Here is a 20,755-nt window from a genome sequence, read left to right as displayed (position 1 = left end):
TGATGGTGGAGTTAGAGGGTGACTCAGACTTTTCGGCCGAGTGCTTGGGGTTCCCCGGTCAACTTCTTCAAGAGAGCCGACTGTAAATTTCTAATAAAGTGTGGTTTGGGTGGGAGGGGCGCGGATAACCGACGTTTTCCGAAAGAGCTTCTTGGGGTCCACGGAGAAGGAATGGCGCCGGAGCGGGAGGGTTCGATAGGGTGATGCGAATTCAGTGGACCCGTTTGAAAGGCGCTCTTTTCCTGTCCTTTCCTGTTCCGTCTTTCTTTGGTAGAAACGGTCTTATTGTCCGGGATTGCGCTAGAGTTAAATGGAGGACGCAGGATTGGTGGTTGTGCAGCATTCTGTTCTTGTGAGAACGTGGAAAAATATGCAGCTTCAAAACATTTCCCTGCTCTGTCTGCAGGCTGGGAAGAGACCATACAATCTAGAGAGATGTTTGGGGAATGAGAGGGAGACAAAACAATGTGTGTGGCTGCATTCCTTCAGTTACTATTTTCCAGATTTTCGCATTGCGTGAATACACTCTATTAATTTTTTTAAAATATTGACAAGATATCAGAAATGCAAATGACAGTATTATCCTCCTGGACAGAATTATTTTGGGAATATTAAATGATGTAAATAATTACAGAACCTAAAAATACATTTAAGTGGGTGCTTTTTCTTATCACAAATATACTTGATCACACAGAAAAGAGAGAAAAAAGACTAAATTAACTATAAGGAAGGTATTTTTTTTTAAATCAAACGCATGCTCTTCCACACTGGTTCCTTTGGAAGGCTGTGCACCGTACTCTATGCTGTTGTGCACACGCACTAGTTTAATTCACTTCAGAGTTAATTTACAAACACAAAAATTACAAATTTTGACTATAGCTCCCTATTCTTACATATTACATCAAATGAAAAAGCCAGTTATCTTTAAAAATATGTTAATTGAAAAAAGAAAGTATAGAATGTGCCTAAAAAATATGGCAACACAGTGTTTAGTTTAAAATGGATCCATTTAATATTGCCAAACACTTGAATTAAGCAGTTTTATTTTTTTAAGATTTTATTTATTTATTTGAAAGAGAGAGAGCACATGAGAGGGGGGAGGGTCAGAGGGAGAAGCAGACTCCCTGCTGAGCAGGGAGCCCGATGCGGGACTCGATCCTGGGTCTCCAGGATCATGACCTGAGCCGAAGGCAGTCGCTTAACCAACTGAGCCACCCAGGCGCCCGAATTAAGCAGTTTTAGATAACTGTCTCCTGATACAGTTTTCATGTTGGTGGTATAGACTAATATCTTAACTATGGAACTTTTAATAGTTAACTGAGATACTTAATTCTTGCAGTGGCACATTCACCAACAACAAAATTCTCTTAGTAACACTCCCAGACCATGGAACTTTATAATTATAAAAAAAAAATTAAAATTATCATCAACTGCGGGGAGGCATAAAAATAACATCATAAATAAATCACTAAAAACAGGGTATGGAAATTAGGTTTTTAAATTAAAAATTATATTTCTCTAAGAAATATTTCAAATATATAATCATTGCCAGACTGGTTACCAAAATTTTATACATAAAATGTGGGGGACTAAAACTAATTTTATCATTTTAGGTACAGGTGTATTTACCAAGCTCTCAATCTTGTAGGATCTAGAAGACTTGAAATGTAATGAAGTTAATGTCATTTAAAGAGTTTCATGCATCTTAGTTTTAAATTATTGAAAACATCACACATAATTAAATTCAGTTACATACAGTTTAAAACAAATACCTTGAGGTGTCCTTAATGAATTAGGAAGTACCAATTTGATTTTCCAATTTGAATTTTTACTCTAAGCCCTGAAAGTAATTCTATAGAGAATTTCTTGTTCCTTTTCATTTTATATAGAATTGGCATTCATTCTGTCACTTTGCACTTATTTTCACTCAAACATGCTTCATGTTAACTTATAAGTACTATAGGACTCATCCTTTTAGTATTAAAATAAAAAGTTTTATTTATTTAAAAATGTTAAAAACACAATTCCTTTAGGAAAAAAAATTCTGAGGTTTTTGTTTTTGTTTTTAAATCCATAACAGGATTCAGAGCAGTATTTGTCAAAGTTTGTTAGGATGACCAGGATGTTTGATCTACCTGGGGTCCTCTTTAAAACTAAATTTTGTTTCCACCCTAGAGATCTACTGAATCAGAATCTCTGAGGACGGGGTCTAGGACTAACTTTTTAAAATGTTCTCAGGGCACTGTTTTTATGCTAATGTGTGAGAGACACTGACTTAAAGTAGAAACCAAAATGTGACCATGGGTGGTTTCACTGTAGATATAAAATGAAGTAAATATTAAAATAATTTAGGAAGTCCAGTCAAATCCCGTAATGGTCTGTAAGGTAGTCTAAGACTGCTGATGTGCTTGACAAAGCGTTAAATACTCTTTTTTCCTGTCTTGAAGTTATCTTTTCCATCATGTACATTAAATGTTGATGGAAACACATATACGGAGTTCCAAGTTCAAGAGCAATGTCAACCCAGTCCCAGATGCACTTCAGTGGGGTTTCCTCATATCCAGCAAACATGGCCGGGTTTGCTAAGAGTCCTCTTGCAACCATCACACCTATAAATTAAAGCATATCACATTTGTCCACACATTAAGAACTCATGGTTATGAGGTCAAACTTAATGAAACAAACTGAGAATATTGAAAAATAAAGTAATATTACAAGGTTTCACAATAACCACATATTAGTCTAAATTACAAAACAATTTGATATGTTTGTAAACCAATAATGTTTCAATGTACTTATAAGAATTTAAAAAAAATTTTTTAAGACTTCTACATTAAACAATTAGTCTCTAGGGATTTTTTTTTTTTTTTTAGGGTTAATCCAGATTGTCGTAAGTTGGGTTTGCTTAGGTTTATTTGCATTCTCCCATCTAGCCATACTTATCACAGGCCTTGGTGTGCCAACAATTTAAGGGAGTAATAAAATTGCATAGCAGTATGTAGTTCCTTTGGCTCCTATGACCACTCTGTGTTCACTAATTCTCATTTCTATTTTACTAAAAGGCTATTTTACTAATAGCCTTCTAACTGGATATGATGGTGGGAGAAAAGTAACTGACTTACCCAAATTAAAACATCTACTGCCTCTAAGTAAAAGAGTTAACATAATTTTAATAAGTTGTTTAGCTTAAATCAGTACAACAAGAAAATATGGCTCCAATTTAAAGACAAATAATGAAAAATCACATTAACATTACTCTCCTATCCCCACTTTTTTTTTTTTGCTAATTAAAAATCAAAAAAACTCAAGTACTTATTTCTTACCATCTGTCCCAGTAATATGCCACACATTTTTTGCTTCTTTTAAGTTTCTGATGTCTCCGTTAGCAATTACAGGTATAGACATGTTTTCCTTAATTATTTTAATGGCCTCATAGTGAACGGGCTGATGTCTTTCTTCAGCAGTTCTTCCATGGACTGTAATCCAAGAAACTCCTGTTGCCTCAGCCTTTCGACAAAGATCTACAGTTCTTGTAAGGTCATCATGGATCCTGTAATTTCAAAATTACATCAGTCTACTTGCAGCATACAAATCTTAATGCTAAAATTAATAAGCTAAATAAAATAATATTTCATCTGATACATTATTCAGTTAGCTTTGCTATATTATCACCACATGCCACTATCAGAAAGGTTTTGTTCAGAGATCAGTTCCCATTTAAGACTTCAAATTTCGCTATTTCACTATTGGCAACAATAGGATGACAAATTTTACCTTACTTAGTGCTTCACCCTTTTGGCTTTGATAACTGAAAAAGTCATCCAAGTACTGTCATGGAGGAATGGAAAGATAGTATCCTATTATCTGTTGTGTATGCCCCAATCCCCGAGTGGGAAAATATAATACATTATCATGAAATATGTTTTTAACCTGTCACCCAAAAACCTATTCCTGGTTTATTTTCTTTTCATTGTGAAATTTTAGTGCAAATATTATTACTATTTTCTATTCTTGGTACCAGGAATGTTTCTCAGCATCGTCATCATTATTATTTTTCTAAAGTAGACTTCAGGCTCAGTGTGGAGCCTGGCTAAGGACTTGAACTCACGACTCTTGAGATCAAGACCTGAGCTGAGATCAAGAGTTGGACGCTTAACCGAGAGAGCCACCCAGGCGCCCCTCTCAGCATTATTAATTAGGCAGTGCATGGAAAAAAAACAGAGGGTTTCTTTTGAGGGGAAGTTTTTAATAATAAAGGGATGTTTTAATTTCTGTTAAAAAATACAAAAATGAAGTTGTTCTGTTATTTTTATAAATAAAAATTATGGTAGTCATTTACTAAACGTCTTATTTCTACATTTCCATACACTAGCTACCAATTTATTAAGGATGGATACCTTCACACTCTTAGACAAAAGGAATTTTTAAAAAAATTTCCTAAGTAATGGACTATCTTGTCAGTAGATTAAAATATTGTCTTTACCTTATTTTAATAGATACTGAAAATCTGGGATTTTCCACTTGATTTCTTACTTGTTTCACCATATCTCGAACAAGCTCTGGCTTGTTTATTAAGCAAGCTCCATAACCTTCTGCCATTGCCCACCTTTATAAAGCAGACACAACAAATGAATTGTAAATAGATGGACGAGGAGATACAATTTTAAAAGCACCGTAAGTACATCTATTTCTCTATCTTAGTGACCTGGAATGGAATCAGATTTTTATAATTCACAGATCCAACATTTTAAAGTGGATCGATAAGAGATAAGGAAAACATGTTCCCAGATCAAAAAGTACTTAGGAGAAATGGTTTTCATTGGCAAGTGAGAAAATTAAATTAAAATTAATTCAACCAAAACAGACTTAGGTATTTGTAATTAATTTCAATTACTTCAGATTTTTAGAATTCCAAATTTGATGTTTATTGTACATAACAAGATTTTTATTAATCTTAATAGTAGAAAGATATTTTTGGCTTACAGCATTCCAACACCACTAAACAGCTTATTTAACTCTCCTAATGAGTATACAAATATGTCTAATCTGGTTTGGATTATGATGTACTTAAAACCTTGATTTTATTCTTTGGACACATTTTGTATTATTGACAGATAATCTGACCTGGTGCTAGGAAGGTAGGGATATTAGTATCAAATTAAGCATCCTATCAATACCCAGTTACTCAGACTCAACCAAACAACTGTGGTATAGAAAGAAAAGGTAATTATAAGAAAGTATTCTTATAGAGAAAATTAATTAGGAGAAAACAAGTGGCGATTTCTCAAATCATAGAATCACAGTTTCTTGTCTGACACAGCAGTAAAAATTCACTTTAGGGACTGGTATAAATGTTCTAGTCTTCCCTAGCTACTTATGGGTCAGGTTCAAGGCAGATCCACACACAAAAAAATTCTAGTGGTAAGACAAAACACTAATCTATACCTTGTTTTAGACATCAGAAAATACCTTTGCATATCTGTTCCTAAATAATCTTTCCTTATTTTTTTCTGGCTTATTTGGAGCCCAAGCGCTTTAACTCTATTTTCTTTATTTTTTTAATTCTTGGAAAACTAGAGAAATAGTTTACCATGTTCACATAGTTTTTTTCTAATTTTTCTGAAAATTCTTCCAACTTCTTTAAGCTTTACCTCTGAGGGCAACCACAGTTAATGTCTATTCCATTCGCATAAGGACAGACAATACGAGCAGCATCAGATAAAAGTCTTGCATCATTAGCAGCAAACTGAACAATCAATGGGCAATCACCTGATAAAACGAATAGCTCAACATTAAAATTCACAGAAACACACACACACACACACACACACACACGATACGCCAAACTCGTCATGTTTGTATGGGATAATAACTATTTTCAGCCTAAGAACTATCTGTTCAAACAACATAGCATTTAACTAATTTTAAATATTTTAAATTAAAGGTAATTTACATTTAGTTCAAATTCAAACAGTATAAAATCTGATAAAATGAACATTACAACACTCTTGACAAACAGATCCCATTTCCAAAGATGAGAATTAGTTTATTGTAATTTATGTATACCTGTAAAATTTAAGCAAATGTGAACATTCTATATATATTTCCATGCCTACTGCTTTTTTTCCCCCCTTGATATATCTGGGAGTTGTACTCAGACCTATTTTCTTCTTTTTAGTAGCGTATTCTTCTGTATGGATGGACCACAGAGTGTACTTCTAGACTGTTTTTCATTTGTGGCTTTTGCAAACAATGCTGCGATGAGAATACTGTTAAACACATGCTACTCTGAGTATATTCATAGGGTAAATTCCCAGGAATGTAACTGCTGGATAGGCATCTAACATTTTGATAGACACCACAAAGCTTTCTTTCAGAAGAGTTTACCAATACAGATACACAACAATATGGACGGCAGTTCTTGTTTCCTCACAACTTATTCTACATTGTATATCCAACAATGTGTATTTTTATTTGTGGGTTCTCTCTCCATATTCTTTGGCTATTTTTCTACATGTAATTCTTCTTTTAATTGTTCTTTATTTTCTTATTATTTTTAAAAATTTTATTTATAAAACAAAGAAATGAGTTCTGCTATCGTAAATATATATCTATTTTAAAGATTTTATTTGAGAGAGAGAGAGAGAACGAGCAGGGGGAGGGGCAGAGGGACAAGCAGACTCCCCGCTGGGCACGGAGCCTGATACAGGGCTCGATCCCAGGACCCTGAGATCACCACCTGAGTCCAAGTTAGACGCTTAACCGACTGAGCTATCCAGGTGCCCCTCTATCGTAAATATTACATTCTTTCCAGGTTTTGGTTTGTCTTTGAGTACACGTGTGCTCCTTTCTAACATATAAAAGTTTACATTTTAATATAGAAAATGTGTCAGATACTTCCTAGGTTTTAAGGACATATTTTTCCCGTCTTCCTTTGGGTTAGTGTTATAAACTCTGGATAGATGTATTTTAATCTTTCTAAAGTTCTTTTGAGGACTACCTGTATGAGATTCACTAGGTGTTTGCCAAAATGCAGATTTCTGAGCATCATCCCAGTTTCACTGATTCAGAATTTTTTTCTGTTTATTTTTATTTTTTTATTCAGAAATTCTATGGCAATCCACTGATTTATAGGACTAACATGGGGTAGGAGAATTTGCTTTTCCCCAAGGATATAGGATGTTTTTCCCTTTATAACTCAAAGAGTTAGAGTTTCAATTTAATAACCATTTATTAGTTTAATATATTTTCAACACAGGGCTAGAAGCTAAGGATACAAATCCATAAAAGATAATTCCAGACTTCAAGGAGCCCATAGTCTAGAGAATGGGAGACAGGCATACAAAGAGGATATTATAATACAGTAGAATTAAGTCCAATAAAAAGCCTGTGAGAGAGGATAATAGTGGAGGGTGATCTGGCAAACTCCCTGAACACAAACTTTGAGAGCTGGATTAAGAAGCATGCAGTGTCGTTTGCCAGAGAGATATGGATCTGGGGGACGGGCATAGCTGAGGAAAGGATATTCTAGGTAGAGAAGTATGAGAGGATGGGGCACTTTCAGGAACTTAAATAAGTTAGTATTATTAAAGAATAAAGTTGGTGGAGGGTGCCTGGGTAGCTCAGTTGGTTAGGCTTCTGACTCTTGGTTTCCACTCAGGTCATCTCATGGGTCATGGGATGGAGCCCCATGACAGGTTCTGTGCTCAGTGGGGAGTCTGCTTGAAAGATTCTTTCCCTCTGCCCCTCTCCCACTAGCATGTGCACATACACTTTCTCTCTCAAAATAAATAAATAAATCTTAAAAAAAAAAAAAGTAAGGTTGGTGGGCTGTGGAGAGAAACTAATGGAAGATAAAGCTGCATAAGATATATTCAGAGGCTGGATCATGAGGAACATTATAGATTATTCACAGGTATTGGGATTTTATTTTAAGTAATCTCTTCACCTAACCTGGGGCTCGAACTCACCACCCTGAAGTCAAGCGTCACATGCTTTACTGACTGAGCCAGCCAAGTACCCTGACACGTACTGGAATTTTACTCATTAGGCCACTGGTTTTCAATCTTTAGCAAACTCAGAATCACCTGGAGGGCTTTTTAAAACAGACTGCTGGACCACATACCCAAAGTTTCTGATTCAGTGGGCCTGGGGCAGAGCTGAGAAATTTCCATTTTGAACAAGTTTCCAGATGATGCTGATGCTGCTGGCCTGGGGTTTCAGCCCTTGAGAACCACTGCTTTAGGCCATGAGCGGTCCAAGAAGGATTTTAAGCAGGGAAGAGATGTGATCAAATTTACATTTTACAAAGGTTCCTTTGGGCTATTTGTAGGATGGTTTGGAATGGGGCAAGACTGGAGGCAGTGAGATAGGAACCTAATAGCTCAGGTGAGAGGATGGGGCCCTAAGGAAGGCTAACCTCATGCTTAGATATATCATCCATAGTTTACAAGGCACAGAATAAAAGCATACTTAAAAAACTTATTACAAACATAAAAAAACTAAAAGATTTAAAAATAAAATATCTGAATTGTGCTGTTTCTGATCAGACAAGATTTTTTTTTTTTTTTTTAGTTTTATAAAGTCAGCAAACTCTGGGTTTCACATACCTTGGTTTGTCGTAAATTCACTGTCTCGGGCTTTTATAGATCTGACAAAATCAGCAGCAACTATCATTGGTGTATAGCACAGATCACAACTGTATTTTCTTACTAATGTTCTAAAAGCCAACCTGCAAGCATATAAAACTTTAATTAGGCATTTAAAAAACACCACAATCATATGTACTTCCAAGTTTAATTTAATTATTAAATATTTATTAGAGGAAAGTTCTACCTTTGAGAGGCTAGAGTAGATGTACTTTTTCCTATTATGGCTGTGAAAAAAAGAAAAAAACAAGCCCAGATTGGAGTCATTTGCCCCTCCATGACCATAAACCAAGACTTAATTACAGTTTCAACCTATTCCAGGAATGTGACCTTTTAAAAGTCAATCTGAAATTTCTTGAACAGCAATAGTATAGTACTCTGCAGGATAAAAAAAAATCCCTGTTGTTCCCATCCCCACCAAAAGATATCCTGGCCTGAACCAATCCTTTCTTTTCTTTTGCTAATGACTACTTGTTCCACCCTCCTTCCTGTAAAAACCTCCCATTTTATAGAACTCCATGGTGCACTTCTCTACCTGCTAGGTGGGATGCTGTGCGATTCATGAATTGCTTAATAAAGCCAGTGAGATCTTCACATTTACTCAGCTGAGTTTTGTTTTCTTTAACACTGCTCGGTATATTATATATAAAACAAACATAAGAAAACTCTGAAAGGTGGAGAGAAGAGAACAGAAAGGCTAGTGACCTTGGGACCTGAGGAACAACAGTGGTGAGTTCCCTGGGTTTCCTTTTTGCCTCAAATATCCCAGATTTGGACCTGAAGAAGCTGGAACTCAGAAATACATGAGTGCAGACAAAAAGAGCCCCAACAGAAGTCAGCTCTCTCACCAAAGGACTAGGAAAGGGGAAGCCTAGCAAGACAGAACAATTTTAAATAGTGGCTCTACTCCAGCCAAACACCAGAGATAAAACTGTGGCCCCACCTCCAGAAGCAAAGGTTGAGTGGGGAGCTTAGATTTGTACTTTTCCAGGGCCAAACAAAGTTCTCTAATACCTCTTCATAGTGGTGTCAGGGAAAGCCAGGTAGGAGCTGGGACTTTAATACTTTCTCCCTTCCCACAATAAAAAAAATTAAAAAAACAAAACAAAAAAACCCAAAAAAAACCTTTCTCCCTTCCCACTGTTAAGTAGTATCAGAGGATGCTTAGTGAATGGCCAGGACTTTCAATAGAGCCCAGCAGGTACCAGGCCATCCCCTCCATGGCTTACCCCCAGCTCAGCAGTAATGAGGAGCCCCCTGTCCCCAGAGTGTCAAAGAAGACGAAATAGGAAATTTGGACTTTTACTTTCACCTCAGAGTGATGAGGTAGTGCTTTCTCATTCCTTTCCTGCTATAGTGATGGCAGGAAAAAAAAAGTTAACGCAGAAGGTTCGATATTTAGAATCAATCAATATAGTCCACTTTATTAAAAGGCTAAAAGAAAAATCACATAATTGTATCAATCAATGTAGAAAAAGCATTTGACAAAATAATATTCATGATAAAAAGAAAAACCCTCAAGAAAACAGGAATAGGTAGGAACTTTCTCCACTTGATAAAAAGCATCCACAAAAAACTCCTACAGCTAACATACTTAAAGGTGAAAAACGGAACATATTTCTCCTAGATCAAGAACAAGGCAGGGGCACCTGGGTGGCTCAGATGGTTAAGCGTCTGCCTTCCGTTCAGGTCATGATCCCAGGGTCCTGGGATCGAGCCCCACATCGGGCTCCTGGCTCAGCGAGGAGCCTGCTTCTCCCTCTCCTTCTGCCTCTCTCCCTGCTCATGCTTTCTCTCTCTCTCTCTGTATCTCTGTGTCTCAAATGAATAAATAAAATTAAAAAAAAAAAAAGAACAAGGCAAAGATGCTTGTTCTCCTCATTCTTATTTAACACAGTGCTGGAACTTCTACTCAGTGTATGAAAAGGAAATAAAAGGCATATGATGGAAAGGAAAAAATAAAACTGTCCCTATATGTAGATGAGATGATTGTCTACATAAATAATCCCAAGGAATTTATTTTAAAAAACCTCCAATAAGGAAGTTCAGTAAGTTTATAGGATACAAAATCAACATAAAAATCAATTTTATTTCTATATACCAACAGTGAATACATGGACACTGAAGTTAAAAGTATAAAGCCATTTACAATTGCTACAAAAAAAGAAATAATCAAGTGTCTTACAAAACATGTATAGCACTTAATATGCTGAAAACTACACACAACGATGAAAAAAATAAAAGATCTAAATAAATGGGAAAGATACTATGTTCATGAGTTGGGAGACTCAACATAGAAAGGAATTCAATTCTCAAATTGATACACATATTTAATATAATTCTTCTGAAAATTCCAGCAAGATAATTTATAAGAAATTATTGAGAAAGGCAAAGGAACTAGAATAGCTAAAACAATACTGAGAAAGAAAAATAAGTGGGAAGAATTAATCTACCCAACTTAAAACTTATTATATAGCTATAGTAATCAAGATTGTGTAGTACTAGCAGGGATATAGACTCATAGATCAATAGAACTGAATAGGGAAAAAAAAAAAAAGAACAGAACAGGGAATGTAGATAAAGAGCCAGATAAACATGCCCAAATGATTTTTGACAAAGATGCAAAAGAAATTCAATACTGGAAAGATAGCCTTTCAACAAATGGTGTTGGAGTAATTAGACATCCACAGGCAAAATAAAACAAAACAAAAAATACCCCTTCAACCTAAGCCTCACATTTATACAAAAATTAACTCAAAATTGATTTAAATGTAAAACAAAAAAAAACAAGACTTTTTGAAAAAAAAGTAGAAGAAAAACTTTAGGACTAAGAGCTACACAAAGTTCTCTTACATTTTACATCAAAAGCACAATTTACAAAAGGAAAAACTAGTAAATTAGATTTTATCATTAAATAAAAAGCTTTTGCTCTGTTAAGAGGATGAAAAGATAAGCTACATTCTGGGAGAACATATTTGCAAATCACATATCTGACAAAGGAATAGTATCCAGAATATATAGAGAACTCTCAAAACTCAGTAGTAAGGAAAAACTCAACAACAAAAATCTGATTAAAAAATGGGCAAAGGGCTTGAGTAGACATTTCTTCAAAGATATACTCATGGCCAATAAGCACATGAAAAGATGCTAAGCATCATTAGGGACATACAAAACCACAATGAGATATCACTTTACATCCATTAGGATGCTATAGTAAGGGGTGCCTGGGTGGCTCAGTCGTTAAGCGTCTGCCTTCGGCTCAGGTCATGATCCCAGGGTCCTGGGATCGAGCCCCGCATCGGGCTCCCTGCTCCGCGGTAAGTCTGCTTCTCCCTCTCCCACTCCCCCTGCTTGAGTTCCCTCTCTCGCTGTGTCTCTCTGTCAAATAAATAAATAAAATCTTAAAAAAAAAAAAAGGATGCTATAGTAAAAGCAAATAAACAATACAATAAGTATTGGTGAGGATGGCGAGGAACTGGAACTCTTGTACACTGCTGGTGGGAATGAAAAAATGGAAAACAATATGGCGGTTCCTCAAAAAACTAAAAATAGAATTGCCATATGATCCAGCACTTATTCTGGGCATATATCCAAAAGAACTGGAAGACATATTTATACATCCATGTTCATAGCAGTATTATTTGCAATAGCCAAAAGACGGAAGCAACCCAAGTGTCCATAAATGAATAAACAAAATATAGTACATACATACAAATGGAATATCATTCAGCCTTTAAAAAAGAAGGAAATTCTGATACGTGCTATGACATGGATGAACCTTGAGGATATTATGCTCAGTGAAATAAGCCGCTTTCAAAAAAAAACAACTATTATATAGTTCCACTTACATGAGGCACCTACAGTAGCCAAGTTCAAAGAGTGAAAAAGTAGAATGATGATTACCAGGGGGTGGGGTGGGGAGCGGAATGGGGAGCTATTGTTTAATACGTGTAGAGTTTCAGTTTTGTAAAACAAAGAGTTTTAGAGATTGGATGTATAACAATGTGAATGCATTTAACACCACTGAACTGTACACTGACAAATGCCTAAGTTGTATCTTACCACAACTGAAAAATTTAAAAAAACCAACTCAATAGTAAAAAAGCAATCTAATTAGAATATTGGCAAGAGACATAAAGAAACATTTCTTCAACAATATACAGGATAAATAAATACACGAAAACATTTTCAACATCACTAGCTATAAAGGAAATGGATATTAAAATCATAATGAGATATCACTACACACCTATCAGATGGCTAAAATAAGAAACACGGTAGTATCAAAAGTTGGTGAGGATGAGGAGAAACTAGATCCCTCATACTCTGTTGGTGGAAGTGTGAAACAGTACAGACACTCCAGAAAATTTGGCAGTTTCTTAAAAACTAAACATACAGTTACCACATGACCTAGCAATTGCAGTCCCGGGGATTTGTCCCAGACATATGAAGACTTACAAACAAAAACCTGTGCATGAATGTTTACATTTACTTAATATCTTTTATTTAATATCCTCTGTATCTTTATAGGTGGGGGTTACAAACACTATCTTTTTTTATAGATATAGAAAGTGAAGTTTGAAGGGGTCGTTTACTCAAGGCGACACACATAATAGGAAAACAGTAACACCAGCACACAAGCCTAGATCATGACCCCAAAGCTAGGTGTTTGATGATCCCATACGGTGGTCAGAGCATAAAAAGGAAATCACATCTTAGCTCATTAACCATTTACTAATACTTACTTTGAATATCGAACCATTGGGGCACAGACTTTTACCAGCTGCCCAGAATGAAGCATTTCTATTGGATCTTTTTTTCTTTCTTGACATATTGTGGTTCGTATGCAGTCACTCTTCATGAATATAGATTTGTTTCAAATCTGACAAAGACAGTTTGCATAGAGAAAAATTACTTTCATTAGATGAATTCCCATCATTCTAACAATTTCAATTGCCAAGAACGTGTATTTGTATATATACATATATATATATATATATATATATATATATTTTTTTTTTTTTTTTTTTTTTGGGTCAGGCTTGTGGGCTCAGGAATCTTTTTAGCTTCTTTTCACAGTATCAAATAGGATACTACAGAATCTTGTCTCTATAAGTCACTGACAGTTTTTAGTACACTGTGAAATCATCACATTTATATATTCGGTACAAATTACGCTTGTTCGTGTCAAACACTAACAGTTTCAAATTCTATATTTAACTCACTAAAGTAACATTTTCTGCTCAAATTAATAAATGCTCAAGATGTGGAAAACGACAAGTTTTTTTTCTTAGAATAACATGGTTTTTCATGTTATGTTTAAAATTTTCCATGTTACTGTTTGGTATTGATAAACCAGAAATTTTGATTTGAATAATTTCATATATAAGACTGCATATGTCTGGAATTTTGAAATACCTTGTTTTATGCAGGAAAGCTAAATGGCATTAACTGAACAACTTTAAGTAGTTAGCATTTCAAGAGATTTACTGGTCTTATCTCATGTTTATTCTTATTTGCAATTTCTATTCTTTGTATCTGAATCAGAAGGCAAACACACTTTTATTTAAAAAAATTTAAATGTGGTATCATCTAGCAAAAATTTCAATTATAATCATATAATTGCATAGTAAATCACTTTTATACCCAAAGAGGTACAAGTGATTAAATTATAGTTCGTAAGTGTTTTTAAATTTGCTATACCTAAAATCCTGTCATTTCATAGTGTTGGCTGTTTTCCATATTCCAGTGTTTGGCTTTAGTAACTTAGCAACAGATACGGGCAAACTTTAGGAAGGTCTAATTGCTCAACATGCAATTTTTTGTTTAGCTAATCCAGAAAGTACTATTATAATCTAAATATAAACCTATAATTTCAATTTCTTTAGGTATAATGTACAGTTGAAATAAGCTAGTTTTACTGACCAATGCTCAGTCTGACTTTTACCTCTTTTTTATTTATTTTTAAAGATTTTATTTATTTATTTGAGAGAGAGAGGGAGGGAACAGGGGGAGGAGCAGAGGGAGAGGGATGGGCAGACTCCTTGCTGAGCACAGAGCCAGATGCTGGGCTGAGATCATGACCTGAGCTGAAATCAAGAGTGGGATGCTTAACTTATTGAGCCACCCAGGCGCCCCTTACCTCTTTTTTTAAAGTAAAAATTTCTGATTAGAACAATGTAAGCCCACATACATAGGTAAAACATAAGCAAGAGAAAGGTAGTTCCTTTTCACGAGTCAAGCCTGTTCCTTCTCTCTTGCATTTTGCGTCCTGATTATGCCACCTCTACACACTCAAGTCAGAAACCTGGGGTTTGTCCTCCACTTCTCCATCTCCCACAAGTGTGTCAACCAACTAGTACCTTTAATTAAATCTTGAGCAAATCTTCATTGCCTTAGTCTATGTACTCATAATCTCCCATTTTGATGACTCTGACAGTTTTCTCTGAATCCCAGATAGAGTTGATCTAACTTACCCACTACACCCTAGGCTCTCCTGTTATCATGTGCACTTGTAATTACTTTTACAGAGTATAATAATAACACGTTCATTTCTTCTTGAGCTTTTGAGGGTATGGACATGTATTTAATCATTCAACAAATATTAAGTTCCTGTTGGGAATACAGATGGAAATACATTTCTCCTGTTTTTAAAAATCTATTAGACATACACAAAATGGTAGTTCTAATACATACACTGACACACAATTTAACTGTTGTGGAAATAATTGTCTAGAGAAATGAGGGAAATCATCAACAGTGGAGGAGGGAAAGCTTGAGCTGACATGTAGGAGATGGGGAACTGTCCTGTTACAGGGAGCAACACATATAAAACCAAAGAGGCTTGAAAATGTTTGATGAAATAAACCTGAAAAATGAACCATTAGTAGTCCCGTGTTATTTGAGCAGATTAGGAGTGAGAAGGCCTAGATAATCATGGACCTTATATTCTATGTTAGTAATTTTTAGATTTTATACTATAGAGCTTGGATTCTTAACCATTTTTCCACCTTTGTGGGTGATTTTTCATATGCACCCAACATGTTAATACGTGCATATGACATACTTTCATCCATAGCAGATTTATGTACAGGCTGTACGTCTCTCCTTGTATATTTGTAAATGAAACATTTTAGCAGGAAAATGACATGATTAGATTTCTGATTTAGAAACATTTCACTGAAGGGGGTAGGGCTTTTGGCAAAATATCAAAGGAGGCTATTGTAGTAAACCAGTCCAATGCATGAGTATCTGACCTGGGTCGCTAGGAATAAGAGAACACACTTAAGACCTATTTAGAAATAAAAATAAAAGTAAACTGGCAAGATATTTAGGAAGTGGAAATCATTTCAGGACAGTGCATGTTTTATAGTATGAGAGAATTTCTAGGATGATGTATATACTTTGGCTTTAGAGGCTAGGTGGATGGCAGTTCCAATCAAAGAGATAAAAAATGAGGAGGAATAGGTTTTAGCAGGGAAACATGTGTTCATATTTGGGCACATTGAACTTGAGGTGCTCTTGGGATTTCCAGATGGTGATGCCTCACAACTGCTTATACAGATATGGTGCTCAGGAAAAAGCTAGACATACAGACTGAGAGTCTTCAGCCTTTAGGTAATAGGTTGAAACTAAACACATGGACGAAGTACTTAAGGATGCCATATTTTGCAAGAAATCCTTAGAAGCACCAACATTTAAGTAAAAGACAAAGAATAATGCAAAGGAAACTGAGAGATGAATTCTGGAGCTGAGAAGAATAAACCCAAAGAGTGATATTCAAAAACTGAAAAGAGGGGAGAATATCAAGGAGGGAGGGGATAAGCAACTTAAACATCACAGAAAAGTTAAGTAAGAAAAAGACTAAAAAGCATCTAATAGCAACTAGGTCATTAGTAACTTTAGCAAGAATAATTTCATTCTTATTCATTCTTGTAGTTCCAGTACATGGCACAAAGGCCTCCCTCAATATGTATTTGCTTAATGAATAAATCAGTAGTTTTCAATCTTGGTTGTAAATTAGAATAATCTGGGGAGCTTTTAAGAATCAGGATGCTCAAACCATACCCCAGACCAATTAAATGTGAATCTCTGGGCTTAGGATGCAGGTATCAGTGGGTTGTTAAAGCTCTCCAGGTGATTTCAATGTGTAGTTAAGCTTAATAAAGAAATCCATAAACTGCAAAGCACCTGGTACAATTGTTGTACCTTACTTATGAGCTCCTTTGGAACAAGACAGGAATTGAGTCTCATTTGTAAACTGGTGCTGGTGTGTATGGTTGGGGCTCAAATCTCTTCACTAAATGAACGAATATTATGCAACTTTTCTAGAATCTTCCAACGTAAAGCCAAGAAAAAAAGAACCCGTAATTCAAAGATGATACTTATTCATCAACCTTAAAGAATTACTAAAAATTTTGTGTATTATAGATAATGAAATCTAATGTGAGTCTGAGCACGCTGCCCTGAACAATTCATGTGACTCATTCAGAACAATTCTAGTCAGACCGTGATTGAGACCAAAAACACTAGGGAAAAACCTGAGACAAAGTCAAGAGAAAGCATAAGGCAGTGTATCAAAAGACATGCTTACCTGAGTGGTTATGTGTATTAAATGCACAGAGTACTATTCTAGCACCTTGTTGAAATACCGTTAGCAGCATCGAGACAACCGTGTAGCTCCGGAATCGGGAAAAACTGGTTCTCTGTGTACAGGGTAAGTTATATTACAGATTCTCTTTATGTAGGAATGCCTAACCTTTTTGCACAAGAGTAGTTAACCTGTTAAATTATCAGTATTCATCTTGGGAGAAATCTAAGTGAATAATGCACTTGTATTAGCGGAGGAGATAACGGGAACTAACTTGATTTGACAGCTTCAATACTGTTAGTTGAGATACGGAAAATCCATCACTTTGTAATAGGAAAAAGTTTGGCATCACTCCTAGCACGTGGCTGAAAAAGAGAGGAAGAGGCAGAAAATGCTTAAGGTCAAGAGAGGGCAGAGACTGAATCCACTTGTCTTTTCCTGGTTCAGTCTTCCTTCTTCACCAACCTTCGGCTCTCCCTAACTCTGCCCTTAGTATTCATTCCGGCAACTTCCTTCCCAAGCTTTCCCCGCCAGCCTTTACCCCAGGACTGTTAGCCAAGGCCTGTGACACATAAGGCTGGGGAGTTACTAACTTCCCCCAGCTGTGTTTGTGGAGTGCAAGCGAGGATCCCAGAAACCTCCGCTTTCCTGTCCAGCCTCCACCGAGAGGCCCCTGTTCTCAGGTTAAATACTTGCACAGAAATAAGCGCTACGGCCAGGCTCCCGCGCCCACCTTCTCTTCAGCCGGGGGAACGACGTCAGCCCCAGTGGCGCGACAGGAGACTGCGCAGGGCGCCAACGCCGCGGCCTCGGCTTCCCCCGCGCGCCGGGCCCTGGGCGCCCGCCAGCTCCGGGAGACACGCTGCTCTCAGCCGGGATTCGTCCAGCTGCGGCCGCTTAGCTGATTCCCCAGGCCGGCCGGGAGCCCTGGCTGGGCGGAGCGGGCGGCGCCGGCATTGTGCGTCACCACCTGGGAGGGGCGAACCGACCGCTGACGCCATCACCCCGGCACCTGCCAACATGGAAGGTGGTGACGGCGGCGTCGCTGTAGCTGGACAAGGGGCTCTGGGTTCTGGGGCGGCGACAGCGGCAGTCCGGGAGCTTCTGCAGGACGGTAAGGAGCCTGGGTCTGGCTGGGTGGTGGGCCTGGGGGGGACTGTCCTGCTCCGCACCTGGACCCGGGTGGTGGACTCAACCCGTCGCTTTGCAGAAAGTTTTCCGGTCTCGACGTGACCACTCCCCCCAGCCTAGCCAACCTGTTTCTCCAGAGACTAGCAGCCCCCTTCCCTTCCGGGTGTCCAGGGGACACCTGATTTCTGGTTGCTACTCATTTCAACTCTACCCTTCCTGCGCCTGAGGTTTCTCTGAAGTCCTGGGACTGCCGCACTCCGGTGACCTAGGCTGAGAGCCACTGGCTGCTGCCGCAATTTTTGATGAAAGGAGGAAGCGTTGCATCTCATGAGAAGTGGAAGACCTAGAACAGATAGATGACAGCTCTTAATGTTATCATTTTTAAGTGGAGTTGGAAGCATCCCTCTATTAACAAATTCTTGGATTACACAGGTGGCCCACTCACAGCCTAGTTTGTTTTTTACAAGGCGTTTATCCACAACCATGCATGGGACGACTTCAGAACATTAGTTCAGGGATTAACCATATGTATTGAACATAGGAGTTTATTGATAGTTTTGGACAGAGGAAAACTCTAGGAAATAAGTTAAACATCGTACATTTGAGAAGTACATTAAATTCTATTAATTCAGTTAACACGCCGCAAATCTCTTATCCTTCGGAATAAAGTTCAAATTTCTTCTCATCTGTTCTTAATTTTCTTCCCTAATTGCCATCACGTTCTACCTGGTATTGAAATAATTTGTGTACCTAACTTTTTCTGCTGCATTGTAGAACCCCTTTTTATATTCCACAGTTAATAACGGTACCTTTCATATGGTGGGTGCAGAATAAAAATTTTTTAATAAACATCACAGTAAGCATATGCACACATTTGTAGACCAAAGTAGGTTATAAACAAAATAACAAAATTCTAGATTATTGTTTTTCTCTGAGTGTTGTGTATTATTGCCCTTAATTCCTTACGTTCTCCTGATAATGTATATACTTTTGTCAAAACTTTCTGATGAGGTGGTTTTCTGAACTAGATTGTGTTAGATTCTCTAGGTTAGGATCTCTGTCCAATGCATCTCTGTATCTTAATTTAAATTCCATTTAACCAAGTTTTGAACTCCTGATATGTGTGCAATTCCCACCCTCAAGCAACTTGCCATTTTAGTAAGGGGAAATAATCTTGTAAAGCTGTGAAGGTAAGCATTATAATATAGTGTTGCTGGGTAGCAGCATTGTGTACAAAGTCAAACAATACAGAGGAGGCTGACAACTGGGTGTGATTAGGGGAGTGTCAGGAAAGTCTTTCTAGATGGAATTGGTTTTGAAGTGTAAATAGAACTTCCCGAGATGAAGAAGTGGAAGAAACAGTACATGTCAGGCATAGGTGTATATTTCAGTAGGATGCATTCTGGAATTGTAATCGGTTTTTGAAGGGTGAATAGTCCTTATTTCTGACTTCTGTATTTTCCTATTTAGTTCTCTTTTCCATCTTCCACAGTGATTATTTAAATCCTTACTCTTTCAGACCTCCCCTTTCAAACTCAACAAATGACTTTAAACTTCTCTGAAAAAAAGATAACCCATCAGATGTGAGCTTCCTCCATTTCTTGCCCCATCAAACCTATGAACTAAACCTATACCTGTAACTGGTCTTTTTCCCTTGTATTTTCCATTACACTAGAAGTAGAATCTCTGCTTCTAAGGACGGTCTTCCTCCTGTGCTCTGGATTTTTTTCCTGTCTCCTCAAGGGCCCAGTCACCCTCATTCAATGCCATTGAAATCTCTTTGCCAAGGTCTCTAATGACCTCCTTGTGAATAAATCAAATGGATACTTTTTGGTCCTTATCTTACTTGAACTTGTAAAAAGGGTTTGACTCTTTTCTTGAAATACTTCCCCTCATGTGACTTGTGAGTTCTATGCTTAAAAAAAGAAAATTCCTAATTCTCTAAATGCTCTTTTCCAAGTTCCTTTAATTGCTAGTCTTCTCCAGTTTGCCCCTAGTTCAGTGGTTCACACCACCCATTCTCTGTAACATTCCTAAAAATTAAACATTTCTGTCCGTAACAGTGATTCATTATGTACAGGATCTGCCAGTGGTAGAGGATAGGATTGATAGGGTTGGTGAGCAGATGCGTAGTTGGAGTAATTTGTGAGCTGTTCCTGATGTACCTCCTATAGGAATGAGACAGCTATAAAAGAGAAGCATTATATGACTTTTCTTCTGATGGGCAATCAGTCCTCAAATACCAGGTCCAGTGGCCAGTATTCAGCCTTCACTGTTTTGATCTTTGTAAGATCTTTGACACTATTTACCACTTTCTCCAAACCGTCCCTTGCTATTCTTTCTTGTTTTTGTTTCTCTCTGAACGCTCCTTAGTCTCCTTGATTAC

General features: G+C 37.0%; 2 protein-coding genes across 5 annotated transcripts in view; one reads left to right on the top strand and one right to left on the bottom strand.

The window, feature by feature from the left end:
• Positions 1-1,158: 1,158 nt before the first annotated feature.
• Positions 1,159-18,064, bottom strand: DUS4L (dihydrouridine synthase 4 like). Of its 4 annotated transcripts, none has more exons than XM_032402376.1 (8): positions 17,972-18,064; positions 17,242-17,603; positions 13,394-13,530; positions 8,610-8,731; positions 5,652-5,769; positions 4,484-4,606; positions 3,324-3,550; positions 1,159-2,609 (listed from the first exon to the last, which is right to left on the bottom strand). In XM_032402376.1, the coding sequence occupies exons 3-8, from the start codon at positions 13,507-13,509 to the stop codon at positions 2,362-2,364; spliced, it is 954 nt and encodes a 317-aa protein (XP_032258267.1). In that variant the 5' UTR covers positions 13,510-13,530; positions 17,242-17,603; positions 17,972-18,064; the 3' UTR covers positions 1,159-2,361. The 4 variants fall into 4 exon arrangements, with proteins under 4 accessions (XP_032258267.1, XP_032258269.1, XP_032258270.1 ...); XM_032402378.1 differs by having other exon boundaries at positions 17,513-17,603; XM_032402379.1 differs by lacking the exon at positions 17,242-17,603 and having other exon boundaries at positions 17,972-18,052.
• Positions 17,975-20,755, top strand: part of COG5 (component of oligomeric golgi complex 5) — a 303,390-nt gene continuing 300,609 nt past the window's right edge. The window contains exon 1 of the mRNA XM_032402369.1: positions 17,975-18,352. Coding sequence (XP_032258260.1) covers positions 18,259-18,352 — 94 coding nt within the window. The 5' untranslated portion in view covers positions 17,975-18,258. The remainder of the gene's footprint in view (positions 18,353-20,755) is intronic.

This window comes from Phoca vitulina, unplaced genomic scaffold, assembly GCF_004348235.1.
Source record: "Phoca vitulina isolate PV1807 unplaced genomic scaffold, GSC_HSeal_1.0 scaffold4, whole genome shotgun sequence".
Classification (NCBI taxonomy): Eukaryota; Metazoa; Chordata; class Mammalia; order Carnivora; family Phocidae; genus Phoca; species Phoca vitulina.
The sequence above is the reverse complement of the archived record's forward strand: the minus strand, read 5'-3'. Positions and strand labels throughout refer to the sequence as shown.

Coding starts and splice junctions, on each gene's coding strand:
- DUS4L (XM_032402376.1), bottom strand. CDS start 13,509: ATGAAGAGTGACTGCATACGAACCACAATATGTCAAGAAAGAAAAAAA. Junction 5,770..8,609: donor TGAATTTACGACAAACCAAG/GTATGTGAAACC, acceptor TCGTTTTATCAG/GTGATTGCCCATTGATTGTT. Junction 2,610..3,323: donor GCATATTACTGGGACAGATG/GTAAGAAATAAG, acceptor TTTAATTTATAG/GTGTGATGGTTGCAAGAGGA.